The 22,592-nt window shown below is 37.9% G+C and overlaps 1 protein-coding gene across 7 annotated transcripts in view; it reads left to right on the top strand.

Annotated features, from left to right (window-relative positions):
- LOC131164461 (uncharacterized) overlaps nucleotides 1-22,592 on the top strand; it is a 57,498-nt gene that overhangs the window by 18,311 nt on the left and 16,595 nt on the right. For all 7 annotated transcript variants that reach the window (XM_058121656.1, XM_058121655.1, XM_058121661.1 and 4 more), the window contains exons 5-7: nucleotides 2,303-2,356; nucleotides 7,227-7,324; nucleotides 8,861-8,986. In XM_058121656.1, coding sequence (XP_057977639.1) covers nucleotides 2,303-2,356; nucleotides 7,227-7,324; nucleotides 8,861-8,986 — 278 coding nt within the window. The remainder of the gene's footprint in view (nucleotides 1-2,302; nucleotides 2,357-7,226; nucleotides 7,325-8,860; nucleotides 8,987-22,592) is intronic.

The raw sequence follows: 22,592 nt of genomic DNA, 5'->3' as shown, positions 1-22,592 counted from the left end.
AGTAAAATGGAGGAGCGCTTCGGGCGTGCTTTGTGATCATAGAATACCCTTAAAATTAAGAGGAAAGTTCTATAAGATGGTTATAAGACCAGCCATGGTCTATGAATCAGAATGTTGGGCAGAAACAACATATCTAGAAAGTAAAAGTTGCCGAAATGCAAATGCTAGGGCGGCTGAGTAATATAGCATTAGAGGATAAATTAAGGACCAAACATACGTGCAATAAGTTAGGCACAGCACCAGTTGAAAATAAGATAAGGGAAGGGTGTTTTAAATGGTTTGGACATTTGTTACATTGGCCAATTTGTGCACCATCTAGGAGGAGTGAGCTAGTTATTATTATTGGTATTAGAAGGGGTGGGATAGACCTAAATAACATGAAATGAGACAGTGAAAAAGGATTTAATTACTCTTAAGATGGCTGAGGAAAATGCTTTTAGTTGTGTGAACCAGTAGAAAAGGATTCATGTAGCTGACCCCTACCTAGTGGGGCTTAAGGCTTCTTGTTGTTATTGTAACTAATATTTCATGAATTTTTCTTGAAAATAAAGCATCACAAATTAAGTTTTCAATAGGTGATAGTATTTTTCAAAATTTATTTAGTTGTTTCTATGGACATTCATAAATGTAAAAGCTAATTTTCTCAATTAATTGGGGTGTGTGTTTGTGTGAACTGCTAAATTTAAACAAAAATTTTTACAAAGCACAATATTTTAATAATCCATTTGATATATGTTGCCAAAAAAAAATAATTCTTTAATAGTAGAAATGAGTTCAAAGAAAATTTTTTGAGGCCACCAGAAATAATTATTATCCAAAAAAGTTGATATTATAAAAATTAACTATTAATAATTAAAAATATAATAAAAATGACTTGGTAAAACAGGTTAGCACGATGTATTTGAATAGGTAGTGGATTTCTTTGTATTAAATTAAAGTTAATGGGTCGAGTTATAAAAGGGCAAAAGTCAGTTTTTCATGATCCTAATGGGGCCATTTGGTTTGCAGAATTTTTGTCATTCCAAAGAATTTGATGCCTATGACATCTTATTCCCTCATTTATTTGGGCTCTAGAATCTGACGTAGCAGGCATCTTAACATTCATGATGGGACACAAGCATCCCATTCCCACCATCCCCTATAAATCAGTTTCATGTGAATGGGATTCCCTTGGGAATCCTGCTTTTAGGATCACATTGCCTCACTATTTTGGCTGGTTGGACATCAATGCCTCCATTGTATTATTACAGGCTATTTTATATTTAAAAATAAAAGAACTTATTAATAAACATGAATGTAGTGCTATCGTTTTAATGTTATAATAATTGTTAAAACTTGTAGGCCATATTGACCCCAGATTTTTTGGTTAATTAGATCATTAAATGTTGAATATTTTTTCCTAATTTAATGATTGTTGAAAGTTTTAAGACACGGATTCAATTGGGTACAATTCTTAGATGGTTTTTGTGTTGAAAATATAATTATTCTTCCTATGGATGTCATATGTCAAGGATATAATAAGCTTGGCACCTATACTGGACCAAATACTAGTATGGGCATCTTGTGTACATTCTGGGGATTATGAAGACTAAAAAACCAGAATGGAGGAATTTTTTTGATTTTTTTCCTAGTCTTCAATTGTTTTTTAGTTTCTTTCTTCTGGTTTATATCCCAGAATTTTGATGAGAGATGTAGTATTCTCCTCTTTTATAAATTCTTCTCCTCTTTTAAAAATTCTTCTCTTCTTTTGGTATAAAAAAATCGCATAATATCCTTTAACCAAAAGCAACACCTATTCTCCTCCAATTTAAATTTGAAATTGTCCTTAACCGCTATTCTTTATTGAAAATGTTCTATAATTTTTATTTTTATTTTTAAATTTTTTTCAAGAGTACAAGACTCCTCCATATTTATAGTACAATCATCATCGAACAAAAAAACGAAGAGCCCCTAAAGGCTAAAGCACTGGTATAGTGCACGTGGTGCTGGAATTGAGGAAAGGAAGAGGAAGTTGGACATATTCTCCTATTATAGTGGCAAATGGAGAATACTTATGTTCTCAGCTTAATATTTCTATTTCCTTGATAAATTGTCGTGTAGTTTATGTGCATTTTGATCATTAGAATGAGAACACAGGGCTGAACAAAATTTACCTAAATAGGTTAGAAGACAAAAAATGCTCTGAAATATCTTTACCACCTATTCAGTTTGAGACTTGAGTATAGAATTTTTCTTTTCTTTGGTTCCTTTAATGAGATTGATGTAGATTTTCCACTCATGAACTTTTTTGTTTTTGCTTCAGGAAGCCAAAATCCAGTTCCCATAAACAATGGTGCTTCAAATGATGTGGATGATGGTGAGATGAGGAAACTTTAATGAACCTCATCCTTGATGTTTGAATTTCTCTAAAACTGTTAGTACAGGTCGAATACAGTCTTGCCATGCAAGGTCTATATTTATCTTGGTAATTTTTGGATGAATAAATTCATAAAATTTTCATCATACATTGGTTTTTAAAATTGATTTAATGTCAATGTTTTGTATCTTAATTCTTATAACCTATGTGAAGGTCCTGTGATATGTTGGTGCTTTTGGTTCCTCTCTTTTTTAGTTGTTTTGTAGTTGCTAGTGTTAAAGTTTAATTTACATTGTTGGCCCATAGTCTAATAGCTTAAGCTTGTGGTAATCTAACAATTGGGGTGGATCTTAGCGGTTGTAAGCATTTTAGATCATCCTTGAAAGGAAGAGAAATGCAGATTAATGCTACTTTAAAGTGTTACGCTCCAATCACAAAAGAAAATGCTTGTGTTAGTAGTCAGGTGCAAAGGTATGCAATCTTTTGAAGATTTTTTGATAACTCTACACAACTGTTGGGTCACCCACTCTGCTTGTAATACCCTTGCATACATAAAAGGAGTTAGCACCCTTAATTACACACTAACTTGGTAACATTCGCCGTCAAACTGGGTCATGTGACAGCATAACCTAAGCACCCAAGGACTTAGTAGACAAATCAGCCAGTCTGATACTCAGACTTCACATGACTGTTTTGAATAAGCTATTGCGACAAGATTTTTCCAGAAAAAGTAAGAATTAACTTCATTGTGTTATGTCTGTCATGAAAAGTTGGATTTGAACCAATATGAATATGTGCTTGATTATCACATATCAACTCCATAGATTGTGATGTTGAAACTTTAAGTTCTTCTAACACTCTTTGACCAAATCAATTCACACATAATATGTGCCATGGCTCTATGAGTCTATATTCAAATTCTGCACTTGACTGTGCAACAAAAGCTTGCTTCTTAATCTCTTAAGACTCAAATTGCCAACAACAAATGCAGTATCCAGTGTGGATCTTCTTTTGTAAAGGTGATTCATGCCATCTACATGTGTGTTATTGAACAATAGGATGACCCTTATTTTGGTACAAGAGACCTCGTCTAAGCACAACTTTGTGATATCTCAGGATATGGCTGACAGCATCCCAGGTTTGAGGAGAATCATGGTATTGACTTGCAAGTTTCAACACTAGTTGCAAAAGAAATCTGGCGAAGTGGCCGCAGGATGATTTAACTTCCCAACAAGTCTGTGGCACTGACATCATCAAAAGTTAACCCACAATATACCCCCATTTGGAATTAGTTTTCGCAGCTGTATCAACATACTCATCTTAACAAATCTGTCTCATCGAATAGAGCAATAACATATTTCCTTTATAAAGAAAGTCCTTAAGGTATGGATGCCACAATTCCTAAGAAGTACTTGACTGGCCCTATATCTTTAATTTGGAACTTCGTCCGCAAAAATAGGTTTAAATGCTGTATACTTCACTTATCATCAATGTTGATTACAATATTATCCAACTAAATAATTAGTAAAATTTTATGTGCAGCTTTATGCAATACTATGAAGCTAGAATACACAATGATCTGCCTCACATATTTGAAGACCAAAATCAATCACCAGTGCAAATATACCAAACCATGCTTTGGAGACTGCTTCAGGCCATGTAAAGACTTTTCAGATGGCATAAGTACCTTGACTCCTCTTGAAAAACAAACCCAAGAGGTTGCTCCATGTGTAAGGCCAGCGCATAAGACGGCATTCTTAACATCCACCTGGTGTAAAAACCAATGAAATATTGTAACTAAGAATTAAACTGATGCACCAAAGTGAGTTTAGTCTAGCCTTCATACCATACACCTGCTTGACAATGAAGAACAGAGTTATCTCCAGGAAGTTTTACAAGCTTCCAAGTGTCTTAGCCTACAAGACACGCAATTCTTCACCTTTGGCTGCTCTCCATCTAGAGTGAGACAAATCTTCAGATAGAGACTTGGGGATAGATATGGATAATTGTGAATTTTCACATTACTGAATACACAGGTAAGCTGGTCTTCTTCATTGTCCTGGCTAAGGAGAAACTTGTGTGGGTGATGAAGTTGATAAGGGTGTTAAGTACAGCCAGTGAAGGGGGCGCAGCTAGCCAGAGTGGAGTTTTGTACTGTAAGGCTGACAGTAGTGTGTCGGTAAAGGTTCTTGAAAATGGCAGGGGAAGATTCATACGTTTGACGAAGGCAAATAATAAGATTCTCTATGGCATACATATTCTAGAAGGCGATCAGAAAAAGGGTGGAGGGATTTCCTTGTTGCCCTGTTGGAATATCTGAGTCGCCAAGTGATGTATCCAATCCAAACAGTGGTAGATGGAGATAATCTGATTGTAGGTCTTCGAATATTCAGAGAGTTGAAGAGGTAAAGGAGAGGACTAGCGTGTTTCAGAGGTTGTCATCGAACTTCCCCTATGCAGATGTGGCCAGATGAGTGCTGGTGACAAGAAAGGAAGAGGCTATGAAAATAACTCACTACCAAAGGATTCTGAGAGGCCATGCGAGTATTGCTAATCCTATCTCCTTGACAAGTGATGGTGGGGACAATAGGAAAGAACCCACTCTTGCTGGGGGATCTTTCATAGGGACGGCATAGTTGTACTTCTGAAACTTTTGATTGACGAACAATTTGAAATTAAACCGTAGTGGTAAATAAAACATTATCGGAATGTGAGAGGCTGCCGAGGCCTAAGTCCTAGTCACATGAGGCTGGCATTTACATTTTGTGCTTCTTGGCCAATCAATTTTTGCCTTCGTTACTTTGTCTCCCATAGGGATTTGAACCTTAAAGCAAGAATTGAGAGAGGTTGGGACTCTTATGTATGTTGCTTTTTAACTAGCAAAATTTAAGTGTCATTGGGAATTTTTTTTTACGATGGAGTTTGTGTTGATGCAAACATCCTACAGTACACAAGTTATACACCTGACATTCAATGAGCAAATATTTGCAAAACAGCCCCTATTGGACTAAAATTTTTTAGACGTTAATGTTTCCTTAATTAAAATAAACCCCTAATTTTCTAAACCTATGTCTAAAGTAGGCATGCTGAATAGGCAGCATAAGAGATGGGCCATTTGTCATGTAGTGGAGCGGACTGATTTTTATTAGCATTTTTTGAAAGTCTTGATTGCCCCTTGCTTGTTTCTTGGAAGCTTATGAAAATATTATGTTTCATTTCCATTGCAACTTCTGATTGATCAATTCAAAACTGAGCCTTAGTGGGTGGACAATGTTGGAATGGACTAGTTTGGTACTTGCAATTTTCAGTTGCTTCATGTTTTGTGGACTTGCTGCTTGAAAGTAATATCAAAATGTTTTTCTTTGAGTTATACTCCTGAAACTTTTGATTGAACGAAAATTTGAAAGAAAGCATTAGTGGGATTGTGCGAGGCATAAGTTTTAGATCGGAGGGTGTCCTGCTTGCATTTTATGCTTATTGCCCTAAGAGTTCTTTTTTCCTTTATGCTTGGAGTTGCGAGCTGAATGGGCTGCGCAATCTCAAAGAGATTTGAACCACAATGCAAGAATTGAGAGAAGTTGGGAGTCCATGTTGTTTGTTTTTGACAAGCACATTGTAATATTATTATATTAAGAATTTCTTTTATGATGCAGTTTTTGTTATGCAAACATCCTACCAATATACTGTAATATGGATTTGTTTAGAACTTAAAAAGTTGGATGCTGGTGATTTTGACCAGTAACTTTTATGCATGCATCTTGGCTGCAAGTTCCATGCATTTCTCCCTGGTTAGGATTGGTCCATTTATTAGGACTGTTTCTTATTGAAAGAAATGCCTCATGGAGAGGGAATCCATGAATTTGGAAATGTTCTTTGTGGATGAGATGGCATCTTTGTGTTGTGATTATGTTATCTTTACTTCATTTTTCCACTGTTCTGTTTCATGTGGTGCTTTTCTTCTCTATATTAAATTGTTTTTCAAAGTAAGATGACAAAGAGCTAAAATTAGCTTGGCTGTTGGCGTCCTTTGATGGGAAGCTTTCAAATGGAAAAGGGCAAAATGGACACATGTTTAAGACTTGGCGTATGCCTGGGATGTTTGGTTGCCTAAAACTCACCAATGGCTAAATTGGAGCCTAACAAAATTAAACAAAAAATTAATTTGATTACATCCCCCTTTTAAATGTGCAAAAAAGTTAAAAAATGAATAGCTTCTTTAAGTTTCCTTGTCCTGTTGAACGGCTTGCTTGGTTCATAACTCCTAGTTTTTGTTTTCTTTTGGTTTCATTTTGCCTCCCCCCAACCTTCATCTTCTACATGGCTCTTTAGATTCCTGTATTACTGTTAGCATAATGACATCATTCAGGCAACAGATTGCTGGTTCTATGCAGATTGCTAGGGGTGAACTTTCTACTCCTAAATACTTGCATCATAATAAAGTAGAACTTTTAGTTTGCTTGGGCACCAAATGAGTTTCATGCCTTAAGAAATCTGTTGTAAAACAAGTTTTTTTTTTTTTTAATAAATAAAAATAAAAGTCTCATCTCCTTTCTGTTTTCGTCACTTTTAGAGCTCAACTGCTTTAAAGGAACTCCGCACTGCTATTTTTAGAAAATGAATCAAGTTGGTGTGATGTGTGAATTATTTGTTCACTTCGGTCCTGAATATTCTTCTTTAGGAATCTCATTTAAAGCAAGTTTTTTTTTTATTATTTATTTATTAAAATCTCATCCCCTTCCTGTTTTTATTGCTTTAAAAGCTTAAGTGCTTAAGGGACTCCGCACTGATATTTTGGAAAATAATTCAATTTGGTGTGCTGTGTGAATTATTTTTCACCTAGGTACTGAATATTCTTCTTTTGTATTATCAGAAAATGATGTGGAACAGCCTAGCAGCCCTTCAGTCAAGAAGATTGACGAGAAGGGTATTATCGTAGTACATGAGGTCAAATGCAAACTTTATGTGAAGGTATTTCTTTCAAAAATTTATATTAATTTATTTGGTCAAACAGTAAGCATGCATTGTTTGATTTGCTTTTAAGTTCTGAAATTAACGATCAAGGCATCATAGTAATTTTTTTACTGTATGATTACACATTACAGTAAAATTACTATGCTTTGAAAATTCCTAAAATTTTTATATTTAGATAGCTAACAACCTTGTTTTATTTCTTTACCCTCTTTCTAGTTTTTACTTGCATTTAACCATCTAATAAAATTCAAAAAGATCATCATAGCCAGTGCATGTCATTAAATGACATGGCTGAATTATTATTTTTTAATGTGTTCCATGAGTTAACTAAATTAGTATCTGCTTAATAATACAAGGTTGAATTATAAAAGTTTTGTATTCAGAGTCTTAGATACACAAAAGGGGCATTTGGATTGCGGCATGCAAAAAATTCCCATGGAATGGGAATGTCATTCCTAGGAATGGGATGCTTACCTCATGGGAATATTTTTGTTTGGTATGAGTTGTAAGATTTCCATGAATATATATAGGATTCCCATGCCAATGTTTGGTTCAACATGGGGAATTGTGATAGGCATTTCAAGAAGATGACCATTATACCGTTGATGTGTGTATAAACAATATATGAAGAATAACTATGACCTACTAAGAACATGCACTTAATTAAATTCATGTCCTAAAATTTTCAACAATCATAAATTTAAAAAAATTTCAACACTTCAATAATACAATTAATTGAAATAACTGAGGGTAGTATAGTATCTAAATATTAACTATTATTATAGCACAATAATAATATTAATTTCATTTTATTTGTACTATATTATATGAGCATTGATGTCAACCCCAAAATATTGAGGGCAATTTGGTCCCAAAGTAGGATTCCCATGGGAATGTGATTCCCATGAAGGGGGATATGGGAATGGAATGCCCATATTTTGTGGGGATCTTTTATCCCCAGGAATGTTAAGATGCCTGCCAATTCTAGTGTCCAACAAACGTGGGAATGAGATGCCATGGGCATCAGCTGCATCACGTTCCTAGGAATTTTGAAAGATGCTGCGAACGAAACACTCCCAAAAAGTTTATGCATATTATCATTGTGTGACACATGATTTGTGATTTATCTTCAAAGCTAGCCTGCCTCTTGATTGTTTTGCATGCAAAATTTATTCTTGTGCAGGTCACAGTAATTGATATCAATGTTTCTGTGTGCAGATTAAAACGGTTGAGCTAACTAGTATAGTTCCTGTCATAAACTACAGATATATAGGCACATTAATGCTTGCATTGTTTGCTTTCTTACTTTTTTTTTTTTGGTTAAATTTTTGCTAAGCAGTTGCTTTCTTGATTTGGGTTGACCATTGTCATGATGTAATAGATGCCTTATGTTGATGATGCTGAGGACAATTTCTGTGTTGTTTTTGTTGTAATTTATGAGTTGATAATAGTAATCTTTCTGCTTAAAATTTTCAAATGTATATGCTATGTTCTTACTCTTTAGTTTTTGTTGTTCCCCTTTACATTGTTCAGTCAAGTGATCCAGCAGAGCAGGGTGCATGGAAAGATAGAGGAACTGGTCAGCTTTCCATTAAATGCAAAGAAGGTGTTAGCAGGGGCACAAAAGAATCCAAACCAACAATTATTGTTCGGAATGATGTATGTTTCTTTTAAACTTACTTTGGTTCTATATTAAATTCAGCTTGGAATATTTATTTTATTGAAGATTTTTTTTTTTAACCTTAAAATCATATTATTTATTGGTTGGATTATTGTTTTGAAATTCTCAACTAAATGGTGTATTTTTGTTTTCTAAATTCTTAATCCTGGTGCTTCTAGTCTTGATCCCTCATCTTATCTTTTTTGGTGGGGAAATCATCTATGGTTTGAAATTTTATGATGGAAGCTTTGAATTAAAATAATGTACCTGATTGATTGTTCTTTTCATGCGTGCCAAAATTCAAGTTGATGAAATTTAATTGGTATGGTTTGAAAGCAAATCGTTTGATCTAGTCCTGGAATGGCAACAAGAAGCTCAACTGAGGATTGCTGAATGAAAGAAAAGGAGGGAGAAGGTCCACACTCCTCACTTCATTTGGGCTAGAGGCTAACATATGGCTTCTTCAATCTAGATGAGATTTCTGGCTCAGTTAGGGTCGATTTCTTTGGTTGAGGAGAATGGGAGACATGGGTCGCATTCAATGGAATTTAAGCTCAACAATACTAGGAGCATGTTGTTTTTGTCAAATATACATACATATATATATATACATATATATATATACATATATATATATATATATAAGTTTTTGGCTGGGGAGAGGGGTAGGGGTGTTTACATTCTGTGATTTTCCCTGAAAGTTTCATGTGAAATGGGTCATAGAAGCTTTGCACATACCAGAGGCAGATCTGTGATTTGTTTGTGCCACATCAAAGTTGCAGATGGAGATCAGATGGATAGATTTTTATAGATAAGGACTTCATGCAGCTCAGTGAAATCTTTGGATGACCTATGTGGACACAGCATAAGGAGGATCAAAGTGGGTTGGAGACATAGTCTTACATTTCAAGAGGGTTTGAAAGGAAATCGAGTTTCTATTTCTAGTTTGTAAAATTTTGGTGACATTTTTGAAATCCAAATTAAAAATTGGAAAAAAAGGAAAATATTGGGTTTTTTTCATTTTCTTCCTAAATTATTCACAGTCTATTTTGATATTGCCTAAAATTTTACTTATAGTTTTCATAATTTATTTTAGTTTCTGATAATTATTTGAATTGGCATCAGAATTTCAGTCAAAATTTCATTAATTGAGACCCTCAAAATTTCTGTCAGAGATTGGAGTTTTAGTCCTTGGTTGGAGACTGAGGTTTTTTCTGTGAATGTAATTGCACCATCATTGGTAAGAAGAGTAGCTTTGCTGAGGTTTTGCAGAGGCAAATGGAGGTTGGAGCATATGGTGGAAGTTCATATTTGATAGGGTTGGATCCTTACATGAAACCTCATGTGCTGGGATCTTTTACAGGGCTTGAGGCAGGCCCTTCAAAATTAAAGGAGAATGAGTTTGAATTGGCCTCTGTTTCAGGAGTGGGTAAAATCCTCATCTAGATTTTTTAAAGGGGAAGGGGGACTAGTTATGGGCTGAGGTATGGGAAATGGCAATGAGCACATTAATCCATGTGGTGCTGGGGAGGATGGACTGGTTTCCATTCTGGGCTGGGCATCCTTTTAAAAGTCCTCTCTGCGACTTCTCAAAGAAGAAGGGTCATGATACTTCATTGAAAGGGATATACATAATGAAGAAGTATGAAAGAGGAGGGTTGATGTCAGTGTCTATGATGTTATAGGAGGATGATGCAATAGTTGTGAATAGACAGGCGATGGTAGAAGTTGTACGGATGCAGCTTGAAAATAAGGAGGAATGACCATTGATTGAAGAAAATGATGGAGGAGTTGCAGGGGCTGAGCCTTGTGAACAGGAGTGGCTGCAACGATCTCATGGCAGCCAGCTTTGGGATGAGTTCTGCACAGTAATTCCAAGGGATCTGGAGCTCACAGCTTGGAGCTCTGGAGATATTGACCTGTGAACTGCTGGATGTCATGTCAGCCTCAAATGCCTTTCTAGAAGGAGGAAATGGTAGCTATGATGAGATGGCTTTTAGTTGTGTTTAAAGAAGGCGAAGATAATGATTAATGAGTAGAAGTTTGGAGCTTGAAAGACTCTTTAAAGACATTGAAAAAAAGAAGGAAAGAGGAAATACCTTGGAGAGAAAACCACAAGCTGCAGCATAACATTAAAAGAGAACCTAAGATATTGGAATTCTCCGATAATTAGAAGGGATGGAGTGCAGGTGGAAAAGGGGACCTCTGCTGGCATTTTGTTCAAGAAGATAATCTGGTGGAATTTTAGGTGTATAAATGATCATGAAAAGCGAGTAGTGGTGAAAATTTACTCAAGGGATTGGAAGGCTAATGTGACTTGCTTGCAGGAAACAAAAATGAAAGCTCAATAAACAACATTGATTGGAGGAGGATGTGGGCTGTCAAGAGATGGAATCTAGAAGGCTAATTGTTTGGTTGGGGGCATTTGCCTAATGTTGAAGTCTTTAGTTGATGAGTTGTAGGACTCGTTTTTTAGGGACTTTTTTCTTGTCATTCTTCTATTCACTGAGAACCAGGTTCGTGTGGATGTTCACTGGGGTGTATGGTCCTTGTGAAGATAATAGGAGTGGTCTTTTGTGGTGGGAGCTACTCTCAGCGAAGTAGAGATGGAACTATCCTTGGGCTTCTGGTAGGAACTTCAACAGTCCTTTACCCCCCACAAAGAAATGTGAAAAGAAGGGATAGTGGTTGGCAGGAACATTATCCAAATGTTGGGCAGATGCTTTTTCCTAGATTATTGTTGTATCAATGCCCTATTTTGTTGGAAGTGGAGGGAATGAGGAAAGGTCTTGTTGTAATATGTGGCTCATATATTGAGTGGAACACATGTACAAAGAAACATGGTGAGAAAAATAGAGAAGCTCGTTTGCAAAGGAAACTGTCGACGGTTTGCAGAGTTGCATCGACGGTTTTGTTTGGTTACTTAGCATTGTTTTTGAATTTTGAATTGGGAAGTTGAATAGGTTAGGATTTCAGGGGCAAAACCTCCAGGGGTTGAAGAGCGTTAGCATATATACAATTGTTGTAACCCTTGTTTTACAAGATAATGAAAATTACAGCCGTTTGCTCCCGTGGACGTGGGCATTGCCAAACCACGTAAGTCCTTTGTGTCATTGTTTTCTTGCTTTCATATAATTTGTGTGATTGTATTTCCGTATTATTCATTATTGGTTGCTGCATTGTACAATGGGTTTGTGCACGTTGTGCATTGATTTGCACAACATATTGGTATTAGAGCAATTGGTTACAATGACTTTTGGGATTTATTCTGCGAAGTCGACATTGTCAAGTTTGACAAATCGGGAAATTTTAGACTATGACAGAGGAGGGTTAAGGATCTGTTAGTGCAGCAGGGTATGTTGAAGGCATTATACGGAAGTCAACTGGAAGGCATGGACGAAACAAGTTGGAAGGAATTGGAAGCGAAGGATGTGGCGACTATCAGGCTTTTTCTGGATGATGACGTGTTGTATGACGTCATGGATGAGGAATCTCCGGCGACTGTTTGGCAGAAACTAAAAAGTTGGTATATGTCCAAGTCGTTAACAAGCAAGTTGTATCTTAAGGAGAAACTGTATTGGCTTAAGATGACAGAGGGTTTAGATTTGAACCAACACATCAACATGTTTAATTAGATCTTCAGTGATTTGATGTGGGTTGATTTGAAGTTCGAGGAAGAAGACAAGGCGTTGATGCTACTGAATTCCCTACCTGCGTCTGATACGTATGAAAATTTGGTTACAACTCTGACGTGGGGAAAAGAAACCCTAAATTTGGAGGAGGTCACAAGTGCTCTGTTAGGTTTTCGTCAGAGGAAGAAAGCTAGTGATGAGATTTCACAAGGTGAAGGGCTCGTGGTGAAGGGTAACCAGGAACGTGGGAGAAGCAAGTTCAGGAGTGGATCGACTAACAATAAATCTCAGTCCTAGTCTAGGAAGAAGGACTTACGGTGTTTTAAGTGTGGGAAAAAAGGGACCTATAAAATCAGATTGTCTAGAGAAGAAAAAGGGGAATGTAGAAAATCAAGAGGGTTCGTCCAAATCTGCGAATGTAGTGGAAGAAGGAGACTCAGAGAGCGGTGATGGTGATATGATTTCTGTTTCATCGGGTTCGGATTTTTTCACAGATTCTTGGATCTTAGATTCGGCGTGCTCTTATCACATGATACCAAATAAAGATTGGTTTAGCACCTACAGGTCAGTAAATTCTGGTTCTATTTTGATGGGAAATGATGCTTCATGCTAAATTGTTGGAATAGAGAATATCAGAATTAAAATTTTTGATGGTATTGTGAGAACATTATGTGATGTTAGGCATATACCGGATCTACAGAAGAATTTGATTTCATTGAGCACTTTAGATTGTAACGGGTTTAGTTACAAGTTTGAAAGTGGGGTAATGAAGGTGTGTAAAGGTGTCTTAACGGTGATGAAGGGACAGAAATTAGCAGGATCTATGCATTGCTGGGTACTACAATTGTAGGTGGAGCTGTAGTTGTAGAGTCTAAGTCAGATAATACTGTCTTGTGGCATATGCGGTTAGGGCATATAGGTGAGTGTGGGATGACGGAGCTTCATAAGAGAAATCTTTTGAAGGATGTCAAAACATGCAGGCTGAATTTCTGCAGGCATTGTGTTCTTAGGAAATAGAATAAGGTGAAGTTCAAGACAGCCACACACAAGACGGAGGGGATTCTCGACTATATTCATTCAGATGTTTGGGGGCTGGTAAGGGTTGCATCACGGGGCGGACATATGTACTTCGTGAGTTTTCTCGATGATTACTCACGAAAGGTCTGACCTGTACTTCATGCAGCACAAGTCAGAGACATTTGCCAGGTTCAAATTGTGGGAAGCTGATATGGAAAACCAGACTGGGAGGAAGATTAAATGTCTCAAGCCATACAATGGAACTGAGTGCGCTGATTCGAGGTTCATGGATTTTTGTGAGCAGCATGACATAAGGAGACACTTCACGTAGTACGCAAGATACTACAATAGAATGGTGTGACGGAAAGGATGAACCGAACTATAGTTGAAAGAGCTTGGTGTCTCAGGTTGAATGTAGGGCTTGCAAAGAACTTCTGGGTAGAGGCACTGAGTGTGATGCATTTCTTTCTTAACCGATCACCAAGGGCATCACTAGATGGGAAAGTTGCAGAGGAGGTGTGGACAGGCAGCGCGGTAGACTGCTCTGGTTTGAGAGTGTTTGGATGTCCAGCCTATGTGCACGTTTCTAGTGAGGAGAGATCAAAGCTTGATGCAAAGTCTAGACCGTGTATTTTTGTGGGGTATTAGAAAGGTGTGAAAAGGTTCAAGCTGTGGGATCCAAAGGCAAACAAGGTGGTGGTTAGTAGAGATGTGGTTTTTGATGAGAAAGTCATGTTGCAACGTACTCAGGAGGAAGAAGAAGAGAAACAGGTGTCAGAAAACTACAGCAGCAATGAGCATGTGGTGCAGGTGGAGTTGGAGACTCAAGGCAGAGATGACAATGTTCAGAATTGAGGGAGTTTTAGGTTGGGAGACCAGCAGCATCACAGTATAGCTATACACAAACCTAGATGCATTATTAGGCCACTCCTCAGGTATAAATTTGATGATTTGGTGTCTTATGCCCTCATTACTAGTAGTATGGGCCCTACTACTTTTCAAGAGACGGTGTACAGCCAAGAGAAAAGTAGATGGATGAGTGTTATGGTAAAGGAGATGGAGTCATTACATAAGAATCAAACGTGAGAGTTGGTGGAGCTTCCAGAAGAGAAGACAGCGATATGATGCAAATGGGTGTATAGGAAGAAAGAAGCGGTATCGGAAAAAGGAGAGAAGTTCAAGGTTCGGTTAGTAGTAAAGGTTTACAGAGGAAAGAGGTTGATTATGCTGAGATCCTCTCTCTTGTGGTCAGACACACTTCTATTAGGGTAGTGTTGGGATTGGTAGCGCATTTCGTTATGCATTTGGTGCAAATGGACGTAAAGACAACGTTTCTCCATGGTGATTTGGAGGAGCTGATTTACATGGTACAACTAGAAGGGTTTAGTTAACCTGGACAGGAGCACTTGGTTTGTAGATTGAGGAAATCATTTTTCGAGCTGAAGCATTCTCCAAAGCAGTGGTACAAACGTTTTGGATACTACATAATTTGGATTGGCTGCAGGAGGTGTGAGTATGATTGCTGCGTTTATGTGAAGAGTCCTCATGATGGTTCACTTATTTTTCTGTTGCTTTATGTGGATGACATGTTGACTGCTACGAAAAGTATGACTGAGGTTAATCAGTTGAAAACTCTGTTGAGCAAAGAGTTTGACATGAAGGATTTAGGTGCGGCCAAGAAGATTCTTGGGATGGAGATTCGCAGGGACAGAGATGCAGGGAGATTGTGGTTATCTCAGGGTAGCTATGTCGAGAAAGTGTTGGAGAGGTTTAGCGTGGATAATGCAAAATCGGTGAGTACACCGTTAGCGAATCATTTTAGATTGTCTACTGCCTAGTGCCCAAAGTCGAACGATGATGTTCGTGACACGTCAAAGGTCCCATATGCCAGTGCAGTGGGGTGCTTAATGCATGCTATAGTATGTACAAAATCGGATCTAGCACAAGTTGTCAATGTGGTGAGTAAGTTTCTTTCAAATCCAGGTTGACAACATTGTGATACTGTCAAGTGGATTTTCAGATATGACAGTCAACAAAGTGATCCGTCAATTGTGGGATATGTTGATGTGGACTATGCAGAGGACTTGGATGACAGAAGGTCTACAACAGGGTATGTGTTCACCCTTGTGAGAGGGCCTATTCATTAGAGGTCCATGGTATAGTCTCTAGTTGCACTATTTACAACTGAGTCGGAATATATGGTAGTGGCTGAAGCTACTAAGGAAGTTTGTGGTTTACCAGATTGGTCAGGGAGTTGGGTATTCAGTAAGGTGGAGTTCAGCAGCTTTGTGATAGTCGGAGTGCCATTTATTTGGCAAAGAACCAGGTGTATCATGTGAGGACCAAACACATGGATGTGATGTTTCATATGATTCGGGAATTGGTTTCTTTTGGTGAACTCTTGCTTGAGAAAGTTCACACTTCTGAAAATGCATTAGACATGTTCACAAAGATTGTTACCACAGATAAGTTTAAGCATTGCTTGGACTTGATCAACGTCTCCAGATGCTTGACGGGTGGCATCCCAACCTATTGTCCCAGATGGAGTTACGGGTTATGTTTTCATTTTTCTCATAAGGGGTGTATATTTGCCAAGGTAAAGATTGTTGTAATATGTGACTCATATATTGAGTGGAACACATGTACAAAAAAAGCTTGATGAGAAAAATAGAGAAGCTAGTTTGCAGAGGAAACCGTCGACGGTTTGCAGAGTTGCATTGACGGTTTTGCTCAGTTACTCAGCGCTGTTTTTGAATTTGAATTGGGAAGTTGATTAGGTTGGGATTTCAGGGGGAAAACCTCCGGGGGTTGAAGAGGGTTAGCACGTGTACAATTATTGTAACCCTTGTTTAACAAGATAGTGAAAAGTACAACCGTTTGCTCCCGTGGACGTAGGCATTGCCAAACCACGTAAATCCTTTGTATCATTGTTTTATTGCTTTCATATAATATGTGTGATTGTGTTTCCGTATTATTTATCGTTGGTTGCTACATTGTATGATCGGTTTTCACACGCTGCATATTGATTTGCACAACAGGTCTCATTCCTTTCCCTTTTGAGAATATGTGGCTTAAGGTGGGCGGGTTTAAAGAATTAATGGGGAAGTGGTAGCATGCGATGAATGTAGAGGGCCATGCAAGCTACGTGGTGAGTTCAAAAATGGGCTTGAAGGCTGGAATAAAAAATGAAATCTAGAGGATTTTGGGGCTTGAAAGTCTGGAAAGAGAATCTACCGAGGGAAATTAGGAGCTGGACAAAAAAGAGGAACTAATGCAGCAGAGGGGATTGCCTTCGGGGAAACAGGATGAGGATTTTCATGAAGAGCGAGCTCGCCCGTGTGATTGGGATGTGGGAAATTTCTTGGGAGGCAAAATTCAAGAGCTCTTTGGCTAGAAAGGGACAAAAATATCAATTTTTTTTCATAGATCAGCAAACATTTGCAATAAATACTCTAATTTTTTTTTTTTTTGGTTTTTTGGAGGCAACATTCACAGTAAATTGAACTTCACTAGCAAGGTTGAGGCGTTGAACTTCATATAGGCTCTATATGGTTTCTATAAAGAACTCTGTATGGAAATGGTGGAGGGATATGTGAGCTCAAAATTGCCCTTGTATTTCATGTCTGTCTTCCCTATTCTAGAGTAGGTGGCATTTACATTTAAGGGATTTCAGAGGAGACTTTTGTGGGACAGCAGTTGGGGGTGGTGGCGGGGGGGTTGTTCAAGTAGCCACTTGGTGAGGTGGGAGGTGGTGAAAGTACTGATGTGAGGAGCACTGGGGAATCAAATATTTGATCGGCATTAATAAGGCCTTTGTTGAATGTTAGGGAAATGGTAATGGGATTCATTGTGGAAAAGAAAAGAGTTGTGGAGGGTGGTGGTTGGGGCTAAATATGGCTAAATCATAATGGGTTTAGAACTAGGGAGGAAGGTTAGCATAAGAGGTGTGGCTGTGGAAAAAGCATATGGTAAGATTAGGAATGTTTTTATGGCCTCGCATCTTTTTGAGGTGAGAAGTTGGAAAACTGGAAAACAAGGTGATACTTTTGTAATTATTTGGAAAACTGAAATGGAAAGTGAAAATTGTTTTCCGCAACTAAACATGCTCTTAGAAATTTGGGAATCCTATATTCTAACACCATACAACATATCAAAGATGTTTGAGGAAAAGTATTAGGTATGGTTGGAGTGGTTTTACTTTTTATAGCCAATTATCTTTTTGAAATGAGGAGTCCGAAAACATCTTTTTGTTTTTGTTCAGCTTTCCTATATAAATGTTGGAAAAAAAGGTGGTATTTTTGTATTTATTTGAAAAACTGAAAATGGAAAGTGAAAACTATTCTGCCTGACTAAACAGCGTTCTAAAACTTATCTGGGATCTTGTATGCTAACACCATACATGATATCAATGATGTTTGAGGGTCTCAACCATTCCAATGTAGCCTGCATTTGCTCATGATCATCTTATGGCAAAAGAGCTTAGTTTCCAAATGAAAATGCAACAACCATTTTTCTCTTAGGGAGATTTTGTTTTACATTAGACTCCCTATCCTGAATCTTCATTTAGATCTAGGCTTCGTCACAACTCCGAACTAAAGGATCTTTCCCACCGTCCCCGTCTCCAAACCAAAGAATGAAAGAAAAGATCTCCTCAACTTATTCTCTCTACAGACCAACAGGGATGCTAATCAGAGATAAAAAAATAAATAGGAATGCTAAACAAAAGATTTGAGACTAGGTAATGCAATGACTAAAGAAAAACGCCTGCTTCCACACATCTAACCTCTCTGCAACTCTCTAAAATGAAGTGTGCGGAAACAAGCCCACAAAGGAAGACCTAAATAGGTCATATCCTCTCTCGAACATCACAAACAGCTAACAGGAATAATGAGAGACATCTTGCGAGCTCAAACTCAACAGCCAAACTAGATTTTGATGAATTAATCATTCAATTCTAAAACCCGAAACAACCTAAAAAATCTGTAAAACATTCAAAGATTTTCTTTTTTCTGAAAAAAAAAAAAACATCCTTAAAAGAAAGAGTAGTATCATCAACAAACTAAAGGTGAGAGATTTTGATAACTCTATTGATGATTTGAGGCTGGTTGATCCTCCTCTACATGCAGGAGCTTTTATTTGGAGAAATAAGTGGAGGAGTTTGATGCCTCCAGAATTGACTGGTGCATGGTGTCTTCTTATAGTGAACCCTGCAGGGATGTTTCCCTAGGCCCATATCTGACCATGCTTCTCTGCCTAATTATGGAGGTATGGCAAAGGGAAAAGTCCTTTTAGATTTGACAATAAGTCGCTTAAAGAGGAAGCTTTAATGGAGCTAGTTAGGAACTGTTGGAACAACTACAAGGTGGTAGGCATCCTTGGTTCTACCTTGCTAGGGAACTGAAGTTGCTAAAGGCTGAACTGGAAAAATGGAATAGAGACAATTTAAGGAAGGTGGACATCAAGTTATAAGAATTAATGATTGGGATTATGGGGCTAGATACTAAAGAAGGAGAAGGTTTTCTATGTGTGAAAGAAAATCTGGCAAGAATGGCTTGTCCAAGGAGACAATAGTATTTTTCATCATAACAACCTTGATAGAAGGGCTAATTTCACTTAAACTGCAGGGATTATTGACTTTTATAAAGAGCTATATTCTGATTCAGCTAGCTGGGGATCTTTTGCTTGATGAGCTTGATTTTGGCTCCTCCTCGAGGGGAACAAAGTGAAGCTGGAGAGATTGTTCTTGAAGGAAGAGGTGGTGTTGGCTCTAACCACATGCCATTGGATCAAAGCCCCTAGCCTAAATGGGTTGTCTATGGCATTCATTAAGCAGAGCCGAGGAATTATCAAGAGTGATGTTTTGGCCACTTCAAATCAATTTTTTTAGTATTCTAGAATCCTTCGTTCTAGGAAGGCAACTCTCAGGCATGATCCTTGTGGCAAATGAACATGTGGAATTTATAATTTAAAGGAATGAAGCTGGTTTGATTTGTAAAATGGACATCAAGGCTTACAACCACATTTGTTGGGATTTTCTTGATCTATTTTTTTTTGTATTTTAATTCATTTATCGGTGGTTGTCAATGGCTCTTGAGAGGGCTTCTCACTAGTTCTATTGGGCTAAAGCGGGGGGATCCCATTATCTTTTTTATCTTTAGTCATGGATGCACTCTAGAAAATGCTTAGGAGTATGGTGGAGGGAAGTTTTCTATAAGAACTTAAATATGAAACTGAATTCTTATTCTGATATAGAGGTCACCATTTATCTTATGTGGCTAATACGTGTGTTCTCGTGGTGTCAAGCTGTATTAAGATTTAATGTGAATATCATGAAGAATGAAAGTACTTTGTGGGGAATGTCTGTAATGCCAATCACTAGACTGCCAATATGGGATGGGTATTCTCACAACTTTACATGTGGGCCTGCCTTTAGGTGCAACTTTTAAAGCCAAAGCTGTGTAGGTTTTCTTTATAGAGGTTTGAAAAACTGCGACCTGGTTGGGAAAAAAAGCTTTCTTTGTTAAAAGTTGGAAGGATTATATTAATGAAGAGATACCTTTGTTTACAATTCCATTGTGAGCTAAAATAGGTTAAAATGCTCAACAAAGATTTCTGATGGTGTTAATAGTGATGGAAAAATGAAGTTTCATTTTGTGGAACAGAATTGGGTTTGTTCACATATTAATTCAGGTTGTGTGGGGTTAAGATACCTGCAATCTTTCAATGAGGCTCTTCTTTGTCAGTGGCTATGGAGATTTTATTGCGGAAGATTGAGGCTGCAACGGGGAGAATTAATTGAGTACAAATACTGCCAAGTGGGGGTGGATGGGTGACCAAGGATGTCTATGCAAGTCTTTAGAAAGGTGACGTGAAGGGGGAGGTGATCTTTTCAAAGCTCATTGGGTTTGTCATTCGATGGTGGCAGCCAGGTTAGGTTTTGATTAGACGTTGTGATTGATTATTTTGGTCATTTGGTATCTGCTATTGCTATGTTAGTAAGTGTGAGTTAGAAGGGTATTATGGTCATTGACATATGCTTGACATATATTATGAATTGAGGGAGATACCTATCATTTAATTAGGTCTTTCGATTTACCCAATACTTCAACATGGTTTCAAAGCAAGGTCCGGCCTAAACTAAGTGCATAGTTGCTGCCTAGCCATAACCTAAACCTCATAATCCTATGCAAGCCTGCAACTCTAGGAGGATCATTTGCACCATGAGAGATCCAAAAATAGTCCTTTTGAAATTGCTGCCATTTCAAAATCTCAAGAACCCCTTCATATTTTGCAAAACTAACCGCATATATGTCCACAGAAACCTGCTGATATATAATTAATGTGAAGTTTCACCGCTGAAGGAGCGCCTATGCATAAGCCTACAGTCGGCAGCTCCAACCTCATGTGCTGCATGAGAGCTTGTTGAGCACCAGTTTTGCTTTGATTTCTTCCTGAAAGCCTTAAATACTCCTGTTTTCAATATTATCAACTTGTTGGTTGTGTCTTTTGTTTAAAGATCCAATACGACCATTTCAGGCGCTCCCTTGTGGTACTTAATGGTTGTTTGGTACCATTAGGCTTGTGTATTAGTTTCTTGAGGCTGTGACAGTGTTATGCTGGTTTGTTTGTTTCAGTTGTTTGTGGTTGTTTCGGCACCTTGTTTGTTGTTGGTCTGGTTTTTGAGTATTTGGATGAAGTCCATAAATCCCAAAAGTATGTTTCCTTCATCATTGCTGCAAAGAACAACTGAGATGCTGGGTTGAAAGAATTATGTGTAGTGGTTTAAGGCTGCTAAGATCCATTTGACATACATGAATAAATATGAACACTTGTTTTAATCAAGGCCAGTGGCGACAGAAGGGAAGAAGCATGTATTCAAGAAGATGCATTGATTGTCTTTCTAATTTGGAACTCACTGGAACCCAAATTGCATGGATGTGCATGCATCTAGATGTATGCAAGGAGATTTGGGATTATGTCAAGCTCTTGTACAATAAGGAGACATGAGTGTTTTAGAGTACTTTGTAGAGATGAAGAAGCACATTCATGAGGAACTTATGCAACCCAACTGTCGATGTTCATGAGATACAATAGTAGAGTGAGCAAATGATAGCTCTTTGGGTCCTATTAGGCTTGAAATCCGAGTTTGAGGTAGTTTGGTTTCATATCCTTGGTAGCACAAAGTCGCCATCGTTGGCTAATTTTGTTCTTGTGACCTTTGTGCTTACAACTTCCTAGCCCCCTTCTTCATTTCCTCTCTCTCTCTCACTCTCTCTCTCTCTGTATTAGAATACTCTCCCTAAACTCTTCCCGCCCCTTATGCGTAGAATGCTTCCCCTCCCCCGTATTTCCTCTCTTCTTTGTTCTACATTCTGCCATCAGGAAATCTTCTAGCCTACAATGCAAGAGATTGGAATTCGAGAGGGTTGGCCAGGTCAATTTTTTTATTCATTTTTTGTTTTTATTTTTTATTTTTTTAGTGGCTGAGTTGACTCAGCCTTGGGCCCATTTACACCGGTTTACACTGGATTGGCTGGTTTTGAATCAAATAATTTTCAAATCTTATGCTTGAACCAAATTGTATAGGCGGTCGGGTTCGGTTAAACCACCCGGTTAAACCGGTCAATTCGGTCCAATTTTCATAACCATGGCCTTTGATTGCGAGTGTTACAAAAGGTGATTATGGTTTTCCACAAAGCAAAAGTTCACAGGGTGGTTCGAGTGGTAAAGGGGTGGACATAGCAAAGGCCCCCTTTGCAAGTGCGGCCATTGTAGATGAGGAGATCACACGATTGAGCAGTATTGGGATCTTGCCACACATTGCCAATGTAGGCGCTATAGTTTGGGCTCAAGTGGGGAGCATTGCTCGTATATCAATATCAAGGGAAAAGTATCCCAAGCTCCCACAATGTCAAGCATCCCAGCAAGCTTATCTTCCTCGTGCATCTCATGCTCA

Source organism: Malania oleifera, chromosome 9 (genome assembly GCF_029873635.1).
Source record: "Malania oleifera isolate guangnan ecotype guangnan chromosome 9, ASM2987363v1, whole genome shotgun sequence".
NCBI lineage: Eukaryota > Viridiplantae > Streptophyta > Magnoliopsida > Santalales > Ximeniaceae > Malania > Malania oleifera.
This window is presented reverse-complemented; position numbering and strand designations above follow the sequence as displayed.